Source organism: Geotrypetes seraphini, chromosome 9 (assembly GCF_902459505.1).
Source record: "Geotrypetes seraphini chromosome 9, aGeoSer1.1, whole genome shotgun sequence".
Lineage (NCBI taxonomy): Eukaryota > Metazoa > Chordata > Amphibia > Gymnophiona > Dermophiidae > Geotrypetes > Geotrypetes seraphini.
Window position 1 is genome coordinate 97,681,342 of NC_047092.1, and position 13,433 is coordinate 97,694,774.

At 44.8% G+C, this 13,433-nt stretch overlaps 1 protein-coding gene across 9 annotated transcripts in view; it reads left to right on the plus strand.

The window, feature by feature from the left end:
• Positions 1-13,433, plus strand: part of YEATS2 (YEATS domain containing 2) — a 1,675,245-nt gene that overhangs the window by 95,662 nt on the left and 1,566,150 nt on the right. For all 9 annotated transcript variants that reach the window (XM_033957686.1, XM_033957691.1, XM_033957693.1 and 6 more), the window contains exon 2: positions 1,422-1,537. In XM_033957686.1, coding sequence (XP_033813577.1) covers positions 1,438-1,537 — 100 coding nt within the window. In that variant the 5' untranslated portion in view covers positions 1,422-1,437. The remainder of the gene's footprint in view (positions 1-1,421; positions 1,538-13,433) is intronic.

Here is a 13,433-nt window from a genome sequence, read left to right on the forward strand (position 1 = left end):
AGGGAGAGCAACCCCAGCATTTTCAACCTGTCAACGTATGAAAAGTTTTCCATACCTTTTATCAGTTTAGTCGCTGTTCTCTGGACCCCCTCAAGTACTGCCATGTCCTTCTTGAGGTGCGGCGACCAGTACTGGACACAGTATTCCAGATGTGGGCGCACCATTGCACGATACAGCGCCCTGGTTGTGATACTCTTTTTAATGATACCCTTTTTAATGATACCCAACATTCTGTTCGCTTTCTTGGAGGCTGTCGCACACTGTGCCGATGCTTTCAATGTTGAGTCCACCATCACTCCCAGGTCTCTTTCAAGGTTGCTCACCCCTAGCAATGATCCCCCCATTTTGTAGCTGAACATCGGGTTCTTTTTCCCTACATACATGACCTTGCATTTCTCTAGGTTAAAACTCATTTGCCACGTTTTTGCCCATTCTTCCAGTCTCGTTAGGTCCCTTTGCAGGTCTTTACAGTCTTCTGTGCTTCTAACCCTGCTGCAGAGTTTGGTGTCATCAGCAAATTTAATAACCTCACAATTTGTCCCCGTCTTCAGGTCGTTAATAAATATATTGAACAGGAGCGGTCCCAGCACCGACCCCTGTGGAACTCCGCTCGTGACCCATTGCCAGTCTGAGTAATGGCCCTTTACTCCAATCCTCTGTTTCTTGCCTGCTAGCCAGTGTTTGATCCATCGGTGGATATCCCCTTGCACTCCGTGGCTCCACAGCTTCTTAAGTAGCCGTTCGTGAGGTGGTTTTTATTGTTAGCAATTGACTATTGCTTCAAAGTGATATGCTAAGTGTACATTTAGGAACCTGGGCTGGCCACTGTTGGAAGGAGGATACTGGGCTTGATGGACCTTCGGTCTGTCCCAGTATGGCAACTATTATGTTCTTATGTCAGGAGAGGTTGTAACCCTATACTTCTACTAAGGCTAAGGGGTGCTTTTATTAAGGTGTGCATTTAGTGCATACTAAATCGATTAGTGTACATTAATAAATTGACCTCCAAGTATCTTAATAAAAAATTCAGCCCGCAACTTAGCCTATGGTTTAGATTTCGGTCCCCAATGTGATTGAGTTTGACACCTCTGACTTAATCCCATTGGATTTTCAGGATTCCACAATGAATATACATGAGATCAGACATAGCTGCGGGTCTCCCAGAGCAGCAGCAGTGCTGCCTCTGCTGCTTCCTTGGGAGGCCCATGGGTATGTCTGATCTCATGGGAGGTTGATTGGTTGCAAAGTTGCACTGAATTCCACCAGGAGTAACACACTGATAATTATAGGAGAAATCAGGACATGAAGGGGAAACTTTTTTCACATCACTTTAGTACTCTATAAGCCTAAAATAACAGGGCAGGCTTAGCAGAGCTCAGTGAATCTGGTTTCTCATATGCATTTTTTATATTTAATTTTAGGAAGCTGACCTGTAACATGTCTGGAATCAAGAGACTGATTGAGGGTAATGACCCGGATTATGAAGAGATCTTGGCTGTGCATCAGAATAAACGACAAAAAATTGTTGAGCTGTCAGGTGAATGCTGTTACTTTAATAAAGAAAAAAGTAAACATGGGTCCCGATTCTGTAACTTGCACCAATCTTTATCATAGCATTTTATCATGAGAAAATCAAGGAGTTATCTCTCTCCCGATGCAATAAGAATATTAGTACATGAAACCCATTGTACTATGTGGTGGGGATGCAGAATGCATGCAAAGCATACACACACACACATGCTAAAATCTATTGTAGACTTTCTTTCTAGCTCTGAATTCTCACCCCAGCACAAGGTTGATGAGTGCTCCAAACAAGGGCTGGGAAACATTGATCTGAGATAAGGTGTGATGCCTCAGACAAAGAAAATCCTTCCTGCTTCAAGTGGGGTCCCGCATCTCTCGCCTCCTTTCCTGATAACAAAAAAAATATTCCTTGTTTTTTTCTAAGTGGGTACTGTCAGACTCCCCAATCCCATGAAAATAATTTCTAGTGAGCTGAGTGCCCCACCCTGAATACATAGTAACATAGTAAATGACGGCAGATAAAGACCCGAATGGTCCATCCAGTCTGCCCAAACATATACTCTATAAATTGTTCTTTTTCTTAGATATTTCTGGGCCAGAAACCCAGAGCTCTGTCCGGTACTGTACATCTACTGGAGTCTCCATCAAAGCTCACTCCAGCTCATAGTAACATAGTAGATGACAGCAGATAAAGACCCAAATGGTCAATCCAGTCTGCCCAACCTTACCCACTCTTTAAATTACTGATTCAATTTAATTTGGTGGGGGAGCTTCCAGTCTCTCTTCATACGTCTTTTGGCGCCCCCCTCTGGACTGCTTCAAGTCTTCTTATGTCCTTCGCCAGATACGGTCTCCAAAACTGAACACAATACTCTCAAGTGGGGCCTCACCAATGACCTGTACAGGGGCATCAACACCTTCTTTCTTCTACTGGTCATGCCTCTTTATACAGCCCTGTATCCTTCTGGCAACAGCCACCACCTTGTCACACTGTTTTTTTGCCTTTAGATCTTCGGATACTATCACCCCAAGGTACCTCTCCTCATGCTTGCATAACAGCTTCTCACCTCCTAGCACGTATGGCTCCTTCCAATTATTAATCCCTAAATGTATTACTCTGCATTTCTTTGCATTGAATTTTAGTTGTCAGATATTAGACCATTCCTCTAACTTTTGTAGATCCTTTTTCATATTTTCCACTCCCTCCTTGGTGTCTACTCTGTTACAAATCTTGGTATCATCCGCTAAAAGGCAAACCTTACCTTCTAACCTTTCAGCAATGTCGTTTACAAACATATTGAACAGGATCGGGCCAAGTTCCGAACCCTAAGGGACTCTACTACTCACCTTTCCTTCCTCCTAATAAGATTGGCTGCAGATCTTATTATAAAACTGACCTCGTTACAATCCAATTGCTGTTATAATTTAAGTTTATTAGCAATAAGCAAAAGGCAGCTCACATGAAACAACAAAGTACAGCACATTGGGCTAAAAGGATAACATACATACAAAGTGTCCAGTTTCTGTTCATGGATCCGTTCTCCCTCTCTCCTCCCCCTGCCCCCCGCCCCCCGCCTTTCCGGGCTATGCCAGCCGGAATGCCACTTATATAATTTTAGTTCAGTAGCCTAGGGTACCATCTAGTTACAGATTACAATACATCTCATTTTTCATTGGTTTGTCACATGCATCATTTCTATTGGCTATATGGCCTATACACTTATCATGGAGCCATATTGAAGCATGCCGACACCTAGTGTCAAAACTGACCTTTCTATTTCCCTGACACTGCAGGCCTCCTCTGTCCTGAGCTTGATTGTAGTTCTGTCAATAGTTCTGATAATTCTTTGGTAGGACATTTTATCCTGTACTGTTGCTTGAGTTTATCCAATGATGTCACAGTCAGCAGATCTCTGCCAGTTACTAGAGCAAAGGTGAATCCCTCATAGAGCATATCGTCTCCTGCTGACAGGCAGAACTATGATTGTCCAGAGGCTTGAATTTATAAGCACAATGTCTCTCTTTGTATAACTTTTTGGGGTCTCAGGGGTCTTCGCGTACATTTTCATGCAGGTCTTAATCTTGATTCTTTCTCACTCCGAGCGACTTCCATTAACTACCCACCCTCTGACAACCAGTTTCTAATCCAGTTTACCACTTTGGGTCCTAACTTCAGCCCTTCAAGTTTGTTCAAGAGCTTCCTATGAGGAACTGTGTCAAAGGCTTTGCTGAAATCTAAGTACTGGCCAGTACTGGCCTTAGCTATTCAATATATACCATTATTTTCTGATTGGAGATCCTCTGTGTTCATCCTACGCTTTCTTGAACTCTTGTCACCATTTTCCTCTCCACCACCTCCCTTGGAAGCACATTCCAGGCATCAACTATTCTCTCCTTAAAGAAGAATTTCCTAACATTACTCTTGAGTCTACCACCCCTCAACCTATGTTGTTCTCTCTAGGCTTATGAAGTTTTCTTTTGAATCAATGTCTTCGGCTTATCTGAAATACCTGACGTGGACAGTGTTTTTTTTCCTCATCTCTCTTACCTCTGTTTGAAGAATAAGTGAACTTCAAGCACTGGTGGCAGATACACCGTACACATCATGACAAAGTTGTGCTTCACACCCATCCAAAGTTCCTTTCAAAAGTAGTCTTAGAAGGTCATCTAAATCAATCTATCGTACTTCCAGGATTCTTTTCTAAGACTCATTCTGGAGAAATGGCTCATCATGCTCCTACTTAGAGAATTCAGCCACATAGAGCATCGTCTCAACTTTTCAACTCCTTTGATCCTAATAAGTTGGGACATCCTGTATCCAAGAGAGCTATACATACAGAGTTAGTAGTTTGTATCCTTTTCTCTTATGCTCAGACTGGGCTGCAACTGAGTTGCATCACAGCATACAAGATCCGAGCCTATGGCAGCTTTTCTTGCTTTTCTACACTCGACTCCTATTGAGGAAATATGTAAAGCTGCTACTTGGTCCTCAGTTCATATATTCACATCTCACTACTGTCTGTATTGTAAAATTTATTTTCTTAATAGCCAACACTCCCTCCATCTCATTCTAGTAAGCTAGGGAGTCCCACATATGAGAATATGCTGCCTGCTTTTTCTAGGTTAAAGCACAGTTATTTACCATAATGTGTTATCTGGGGACAGTAGGCAAATATTCTCACAACCCACCCACCTCCCCTGGTTGGCTTCTTAGCTTGCTTACAGAACTAAAAGCTGCAAACCTGTGTCGGGCGGGAAGGCACTTGCGCATGCGTGATGTGGGCAGTTTGTGAGCATTCTTAAGTTCTTAAAGTGGCGATACACTTTTAAAACTGTCTACCAGGGCTTCTTGGATGACATCACCCACGTGTGAGAATATCTGCCTGCTGTTCCCAGATAACACCTGTTAATGGTAAGTAACTGTGCTATATGTTTCCTTCATGCTTAAAAGATATTAATTTAAACACTACATTAAAATATCCTAAATTTTTAATGGATGAGCAGAGTGAAGAGTGGTATATGGTATATACCTAATTCTTTCCTCCAACTGCTCAACCTCCAAATTCTGCAATACCACTCTTCTCTCTAACCACCACCTGTTAACATTCACTATTCATTACCCTACTCCCCCCAGATCGCCACCAACACATTCAGGAACTTTCAGGCTATTGACCCCCAGGACCCTCTCCACTAGTGCTGCCCAATTCAGGAAAAAAAATTTTGATTTGATTCAGCCTATTGAATTGGTTTTTCGATTTGATTTTCCTGCCCAGTTGGATGTTTTTTGCATTCTGGTGGGTTTATTTTATAGCCTCTTCACCCCCTTTGGCTTCTCCTAACCACACTGGCGCTATGGTGTAAACAAAATAAACAAACAAAAAAGACTTTTCCTCTCTCTGTTAAATCCTAGTTCACGTTTGCGGTCTAACACCAGCTCTGGCAGGATACACGTCTCAAATCTGACATATTGTAATCACAAAACAGAAAATAAAATTAGTTTTTCTACCTTTTGTTGTCTGGTCATTATTCAAATTTTGTTGATCCCAGGCTCTGGTTGTCTTCTGATAACTTGCTTGCCAGGTTCTCCTTCTTTCTTCTTTTTCCGTGCTAACCATCCATCTGCTATCTCTGTCCTCCCCTTCCGTTTCCCTTCCTTCCCCAGGAGGTCTGACATCTTTCCTTTTTTTTGTCTCCCTCCATAGATCCACCTTTTCTTAACTACCCTTTCATCCAATATCTTTGCCTCCTTCCCCACCACCCCAGGGTCCACCATCTCTCCCTTTCTTTTCCCAACTACCCTCCTATCCAATATCTCTATCCCCCCCTCCACACCATCCCTTATGTCCAACTTCTCTCCCTTTCTGTTCCTTCCCTCCCAAAATCCCATTGTCCATCATCTCTCTCCCTCTCCTCTATTTTCAGACCCATTATTTCTTCCCTCCAAAGACGGGTATATGAACGTCTCTTTGAATCCCCCTTCCCTCCCTCTCTGTGTACTTCTACACCAGGGCCCCCCTCCCCTGAAATTCTGTCCCCCCCCTGAAGGCCTGCACCCCATCTGTAAAGGGCTGTGCCACCATCCCTGAAGGCCTGTTCCCCCTTGAAGGCTTGTCCCCCCCCCCTTAAAGGCCTGCATCCCACCCGAAAGCCTGCCTGCCTGTCCCCCCCCAAAGGCCTGCACCTTGCCCTAATGGCCTGCACCTCCCCCTGAAGGCTTGCACCTCCCCCTGAAGGCCTGTCTCTCCCCTTTGAAGGCCTGTCCCCCATTAAAGGCCTGCATGTCCCCCTTGAAGGCCTGCATGTCCCCCTTAAAGGCCTGCATCCCATCCCTGAAGGTCTGCCTGCCTGTCCCCCCTGAAGGTCCCACCCCCCACCCCGAAGGACTGCTCACTCCCCCCCCCGGAAGGCCTGCATGTTCCCCCTGGCCTCCCATTGTTTCTGGCTTCCCCCTGGCCTCCCCGCACCTTTTACCTTTGAGGAGCAGCCTGCAGACAAGATCACGGTGCTAGCGATCTTTGCACTTCTTCGGAGCTGTTTCCTCTGCTGCGGTCCTGCCCCTCCTCTGATGTCAGAGGCAGGATCGCGGCGGAGGAAACAGCTCAGAAGCAGTGCAAAGATCACTAGCATCGCGATCTTGTCTGCAGGCTGCTCCTCAAAAGTAAACGGTGCGGGGAGGCCAGGGGGAGGAAACCGAACGCTGGGGGGAAATGGACGCTGGGGGGGGGTGAAGCCGACAGCAGCCCTTCCTGACTGACCCTCGCCTTCTAAAGCAGGTGCGGCAGCGGCCAGCCAGCAAGAGCAGCGCTGCCGCTCCTGCTTTAGAGGGGGAGGGTCAGTCGAATCTGGAACCGATTTTTTATTTTTTTTTGTTTTGAATCGATATAAATTGATTCACCCGAAGTGAATCGGTGAACCGATTCGAATCGGGCAGCACTATTCTCCACTGCTGTCTCATCCCTCTCCTCAATTACTATATCACACAAGACTGTCAATGAAGCCATTCTCTCTTATAATACCATTCTCTCCTCTGCTCTAGAAACCCTTGCTTCTCCAATCTCACGTACTGCTAGGCGTGCCAACCCCCAACCCTGGCTCAACCTGTGCTCATGTGCCCATTATGCTGAATGTCTCTGGCTTAAATCCCATGCGCTCGCAGACTTCATACAATTCAGATTCATGCTGACATCATTCCAGTCTGCCCTCTTGCTGGCCAAACAAGAATACTAAATCCACTTAACCACTTCTTTTAGCTCCAATCCTTGCTATCTCTTTACCACACTAAACTCCCTACTCAAAGCACCCTCGCCGCTTGTCTCTCCTTCAATTTCTCCCCAGACAATGGCAAAGTTCTTTTACAATAAAATTCAGTAGATTCACCTTGAACTCTCAACCAGGCTGCTTCCCCTCTACCTCCCTCCATCTGCCTCTTCTACTAACCTCTCCTCAACACCTGCCACCTTCTTTTTCTCTGAGATCACTGAGGAGGAAACCACACATCTTCTCTCGTACGCCAAACCCACTACCTGCTCCTCCGATTTGATTCCAACTCACCTAATCTGTGCTATCTCGCCCTCTGTTATCCTTCCTATCTGTCATATCCTCAACCTATCACTCTCTACTGCAACTGTCCCTGATGCCTTCAAACATGCTGTTGTCACACCCCTCCTCAAGAAATCCTCACTGGACCCCATGTGTCCCTCCAACTATCGCCCCATCTCCCTCCTCCCCTTCTTATCCAAGTTACTTGAATGTGCTGTTTACCGCCATTGGCTGGACTTCCTCTCATTCCATGCTATTCTGGATCCACTTCAGTCAGGCTTCAGTCAGTCCACAGTCCGCTTCAGTCAGTCCACAGAAGCTGCCCTTACTAAAGTTTCCGATGACCTGTTCTTGGCCAAATCCAAAGACTCTATCCTCATCCTTCTCACCCTGCCTCCTTTGATACTGTTGATCATCACCTACTCCTTGATACACTGTCCTTGTTGGGATTTCAGGGTTCTGCCCTCTCCTGGTTTTCTTCCTATCTCTCCCATCGCACCTTCAGTGTATGCAATGGTGGTTCCTCCTCCACAGCCTTCCCACTATTTTATTTTATTTTTTTTTGTAGCAATAAATTTTTAATGAAAAAAATTCAACAAAATCAACAAACATCCCATTCGGGACCATCAAACAGTATACAGAAAGCACAATCAAAATACAAGGTCCACCACCCATAGCACTCCCACCAAAAATTCCCTCCCAACAAATGACAAAATACCCCCAGCAAAATCTTCCCCCGTCAACAATACAATAACCAAACCTCCCCACACACCCCTCCCTCCAACCCCCACCCATCCACTTGTTCCTCCCCTGCAAAAGAAAACATCCAACACCCCTCCTCCCTCCCCGCTCAAAAATTCACCAATACTCAACCCCTAAGTTTGCCAAAAATCAAATCCCAGTCTTTGTGATGCACATCAAAATATCCATGTTGTTTAGCAGTTACACATTCCATATGCAATAAAGACCCCACCTTATCCTTCCATTCCCCTTCGGTAGGCACCACTGGCTTTTTCCAATAAGAGGCTAACAAACATTTGGCTGCAGAAAAACCCAAACGAAGGAGCTTTCTACGCCACCCGATATCCCTCAGGTTAGTAAGACCCAATAAACAAGTCTGTGGAGTAAGCGAAACCAGCTCTCCTAACCAGGCAGTCAAACATCCAGTAATCATAACCCAATAGGGTCTGACCCTAGCACAATCCCACCAGACGTGGAAAAAGGTCCCTCCTCCCTCCCCACATCTCCAACAAATATCGGGTACATTAGGAAACATAACATGTAAACGATCCGGAGTATAGTACCAGCGAGATACAATTTTATATGCATTCTCCTGAACCAACACACACACTGACGCTTTACGTATTTCAGAACATATTATGTCTCATTGACTCTCCGACAGTCTAAACCCTAAATCTACCTCCCACTTATCCCGATAAGAAAAAAATAGGTTTAGTCCAGCCCCGAAGAAAAAAATACAGGACAGAAATCGGGCGAGGTACCCTCCCCAATATTAACCATAAATTTTCCACTTGTTCCTGACCCCCCGGAGAATCAACCAACCACCCCTGGGCCTGGATATAATGTCTTAAGTTGTAAGTAATAAAAAAAATCACCAGGAGGCAAAGAGTACCTCTTTTGCAAAACATCAAAGGGAAGAATATATCCCGAAAAACCCGAATCCCCCTCCTCTCCCACCTAGCAAAAATCCCAGAGGAACCTCCCACTGGAAAAGTTGATTCACGACATATAGCCGCCAAAGAAGAGGTCCCCCCTCCCCATCCCCCACTGCCTCCTCATAGGTCCCCAAAAAATAATTAAATGCTTAAGACAAGGGTTCTCCATCCCCCGCAACCAATCCCCAGTTGACATATCCAGTCTCGCAGAGGCTTCTGCCCAACCCAAAATTGTTCCATCTGCACCCCCAAATTAACCCCCTCCAAAGATCAATCCAAAATAAAACGAAGCTGAGCCGCCTGATAATACCAGAGAAGATTCAGTACCGCCCTCCCACCCTGTTCTCTAGGGGCCCACATAACCCTTTTAGTCAACCGAGACAAACGAACCTGAAGAAGGTTCTCTTCAAACCTACCAATAGGCCCCTAGGAAGGGGAATAGGCAGCGTTTGAAATCGAAACAACAACCGGGGGAGGATATTCATTTTCAACATCGCTATTCTTCCCCACGACAACCACAGCCCCTTCCACTGCTGAAGATCTCGTCTCACCTGTACCAACAGCAGTCCATAATTAGCTGAATAAAGTTGAGTCAAATCCTTAGTAATCTGAATGACAAGATATCTAAATTTCTCCCCCGCCAGTCGAAAAGGAAAGCCCCGTAAAATCCCCCTTTCTACCCACTCTTCTAAATTGACACCCATCAATTCTGTCTTATCCATATTAACTGTAAACCCTGATAAGCCCCCATACATTCGAAAAATATCTAAAATAATAGGAAGAGTACCCCCCGGGTCCCAAATATACAATAGAATATCATCTGCAAAAAGTGCAATGCGATGTTCATATGCCCCCACCCTAACCCCCTGCAAACCAGGATGCACACGGATCGCCTCTGCAAGAGTTTCAATGGACAATGCAAATAACAGAGGGGACAACGGGCACTCCTTCCTTGTACCTCTTCCGATGTCAAAAAATTCGATATAAGACCCATTTATTTTAATACACGCCCTAGGCCAAGCATACAGGGCTTGTACCCACCTACAGAGTACCGGGCCTAAGCCTACTTTGACCATAACAACCCAAAGAAAGTCCCAAATGACCCTATCAAAGGCCTTCTCTGCGTCAATAGCCAGTACTGCTATCCCCCCTGTAATCGCTGAAGAATTAGGCCAGATTCTGATCACCCCGATCATCAAAAATCCTAAAGAATATACCAAACTGACCTCTAATTACAGACCAATCACGAGCACTCTCTTCTTCGTTAAACTGATGGAAGGCTTGGTCAACCAGGAACTAGTAATGTATTTGGACAAATTTAGCATACTGCAAGACAATCAGTCTGGTTTTCGTTCTGGGTTCAGCACTGAAATATCATTGCATCACTGCTGGATTTCCTTCATACCTTATTCAGTCAGGGTACCAGTGCCCTAATTCTGCAACTAGACCTGAGTAGTGCCTTTGATCTGGTCGACCATGTCATTCTGATTGACTGTCTGGAATCAATCGGTCTTTCAGGTAACATGTTAAAATGGTTTTGGGGTTTTTCTGAGCAAATGGTCATATCATAGAAACATAGAAACATAGAAATTGACGGCAGAAAAGGGCCATAGCCCATCGAGTCTGCCCATACCAGTGACCCACTCCCTGATTCTTACTCTCCTAGAGATCCCACATGAATATCCCATTTCCTCTTGAAATCTAACACGCTGCTGGCCTCAATCACCCGCTGAGGCAGCTCGTTCCAATGATCGACCACCCTTTCGGTGAAGAAGTACTTCCTAGCATCACCCTGAAATTTCCCTCCCCTGATTTTCAGCGAGTGTCCTCTGGTTACCGAGGGCCCCGTAAGACTGAAGATATCATCTTTCACCACTATACGCCCAGTAATATACTTAAAGGTATATCAAGTCTATAGTGACAATAAAAAATCCTGTAGTTGGGTAAATTCTTGTGGAGTCCCGCAGGGCTCTCCTCTATCCCCTACAATGTTCAACATATACCTTGCCTCACTGGGGAACTTACTATAAAGCTTAAAAATTACATTTTATATCTATGCTGATGATATCACCATAGTTATTCTACTTATTACTCTGACCTCCGAGACAAAGATTCATATATCATTCATTCTAGAACAAATTGAATGATGGATGACCGACTTCAAATTGAAGCTCAACACAGACAAAACTAAATTTTTCCTGGCAAGCCCTAACGACAAAATCAAAGACTCATCGATCTCCTTGAATGGTCAGGTCTTCCCTATTGACCATTCCATTAAAATTCTGGGAGTGAATCTGGTCCGCCACCTTACTCTAAATGCTCACACAGATTTACTGGTTAAAAAATGCTTCTTGTTACTTTGGAAATTCAGAACCATCAGAAAATACTTTGATGCAGTATCTTTCCGCTTACTGGTTCAATCTTCCATCTTAAGCATGCTTGTTTATTGCAACATCATTTACTTGGGATCCTTAAAAAAACATTCTAAGACTCAGAACCATTCAAAATTCAGCAGTTCGATTGATTTTTGGGCTGAAGAAATGAGATCATATAAGCCCCTATTATCAAAAACTCCACTGGCTGCCCCTGGAGGTGCAAATTCTGTTTAAGTTCTCTTGTCTGTGTTATAAATCAATATTTGGTCTGGCCTCCACTTACCTAGTTTCCCAATTTAATCTGGCAAGTTCTATTAGGCCCACATGAAGAACACATCTGTTCACCTACCCAACAATAAAGGCTTGCCACTACAAATGATTCCTGGCCAGAACCCTCGCCTTCCAGGCAGGCAAATGGAACGATTGGCTGAGTAACATTATCATGCACTCCTCAACCTAGCTCAATTTTTCAATTTGTAAACTAAGAATTTTATAGCACTGCAAATTCAACCATTAACCTTAAGAACTATATAGTTTTCTACTTCTTCCATTATATAAGATTGTATAGATGTCTTGGAATTGTTGACCTCTTCGCTGATTGTCCAGCGCTTCTTGTTGTAAACCGCCACGAACTTTTCATGGCTTTGGCGGTATATAAAAATGAAATTATTATTATTATTATTATTTTTGTAATCTTTAAGCTCCTAACATTTATAGTCACAAATTCTATTCGGGGCTTCTGGGGCTACTGACACAATATCCTATCTTATCAGCTGGTTGTTGGTGGGGACTTTAATATCATGGCTGACCCCTCCTTGGATTGTTCCCCTGTCAAGCCGAGGCCGAGCAATCATGATCAGCGGGGGGTGAACTTTCTCTGTGGCCAGTTGGAGTTGGTGGATGCGTGGAAAACGCTGCATCAGTTTGATCGAGAATATACATTTTTTTCTAATCTCCACAACATGTACTCGCGCCTGGACTATCTTGGTATTTCCCCGTAGCCCTATATGGTGACAAGGACTTTCATACCTACCTTAGAGCTAAATGGCTCGAGTACGACTCTCATAACCAAACTCTGGACGTGGATCCTGAAATTTTTTGGGAGGCCTCCAAGGCGGTTATGCGGGGGCATATTATTCAGTATGTCACTGCCAAGCGCAAGAAGCAGGGTGCGGAGCTCCTGACCCTCTCGGGGAAACTGGCCGCTCTGCGTCGGCGTCATCACACCAGCTTGGATGTGGATGAACTTCAGCAACTTAAGTCTATTCGTCTTCAGATCAACAATATCCTTGACCAGCGGGCCCAACAAAGCATTTACTATCAGAAATTTTGACGTGAGCAAGGTGGGCAAGCTTCTCGCAAATTTAGTTCGTCCATACAGGAAAAAACAACTTATCCGAATGGTGCGGAATAAGCAAGGAGAGATCAATTTGTGGAATTTTATAGGGTGCTTTATGTGATGCAGGATTACACTGAGGAGGAGAGGGCTCGCATTTTTTAAGGATCTACTGCTACTGCGGCTCTTGGAGACTCGGGCGGCCCAATTGAATGCGCCAATATCAGCGGAAGAGATTTGTCTAGGGATCAAGAAACTGCACCTCGCTAAATCGCCTGGCCCAGACGGCTATGGCCCGGAGTATTACAAGCTTTTGTCTGATATATCAGCTCAACCTCTGGGGGCCTAGTTTCATTACTTATCTCTTAGGCCTACGGGCCCTCGGAGCAACTTGGCTCATATCACCTTGCTCCCCAAACCGGGGAAGGACCCTACCCAGGTAGGCTCTTACTGACCTATCTCCTTATTGAACCAGGATGTTAA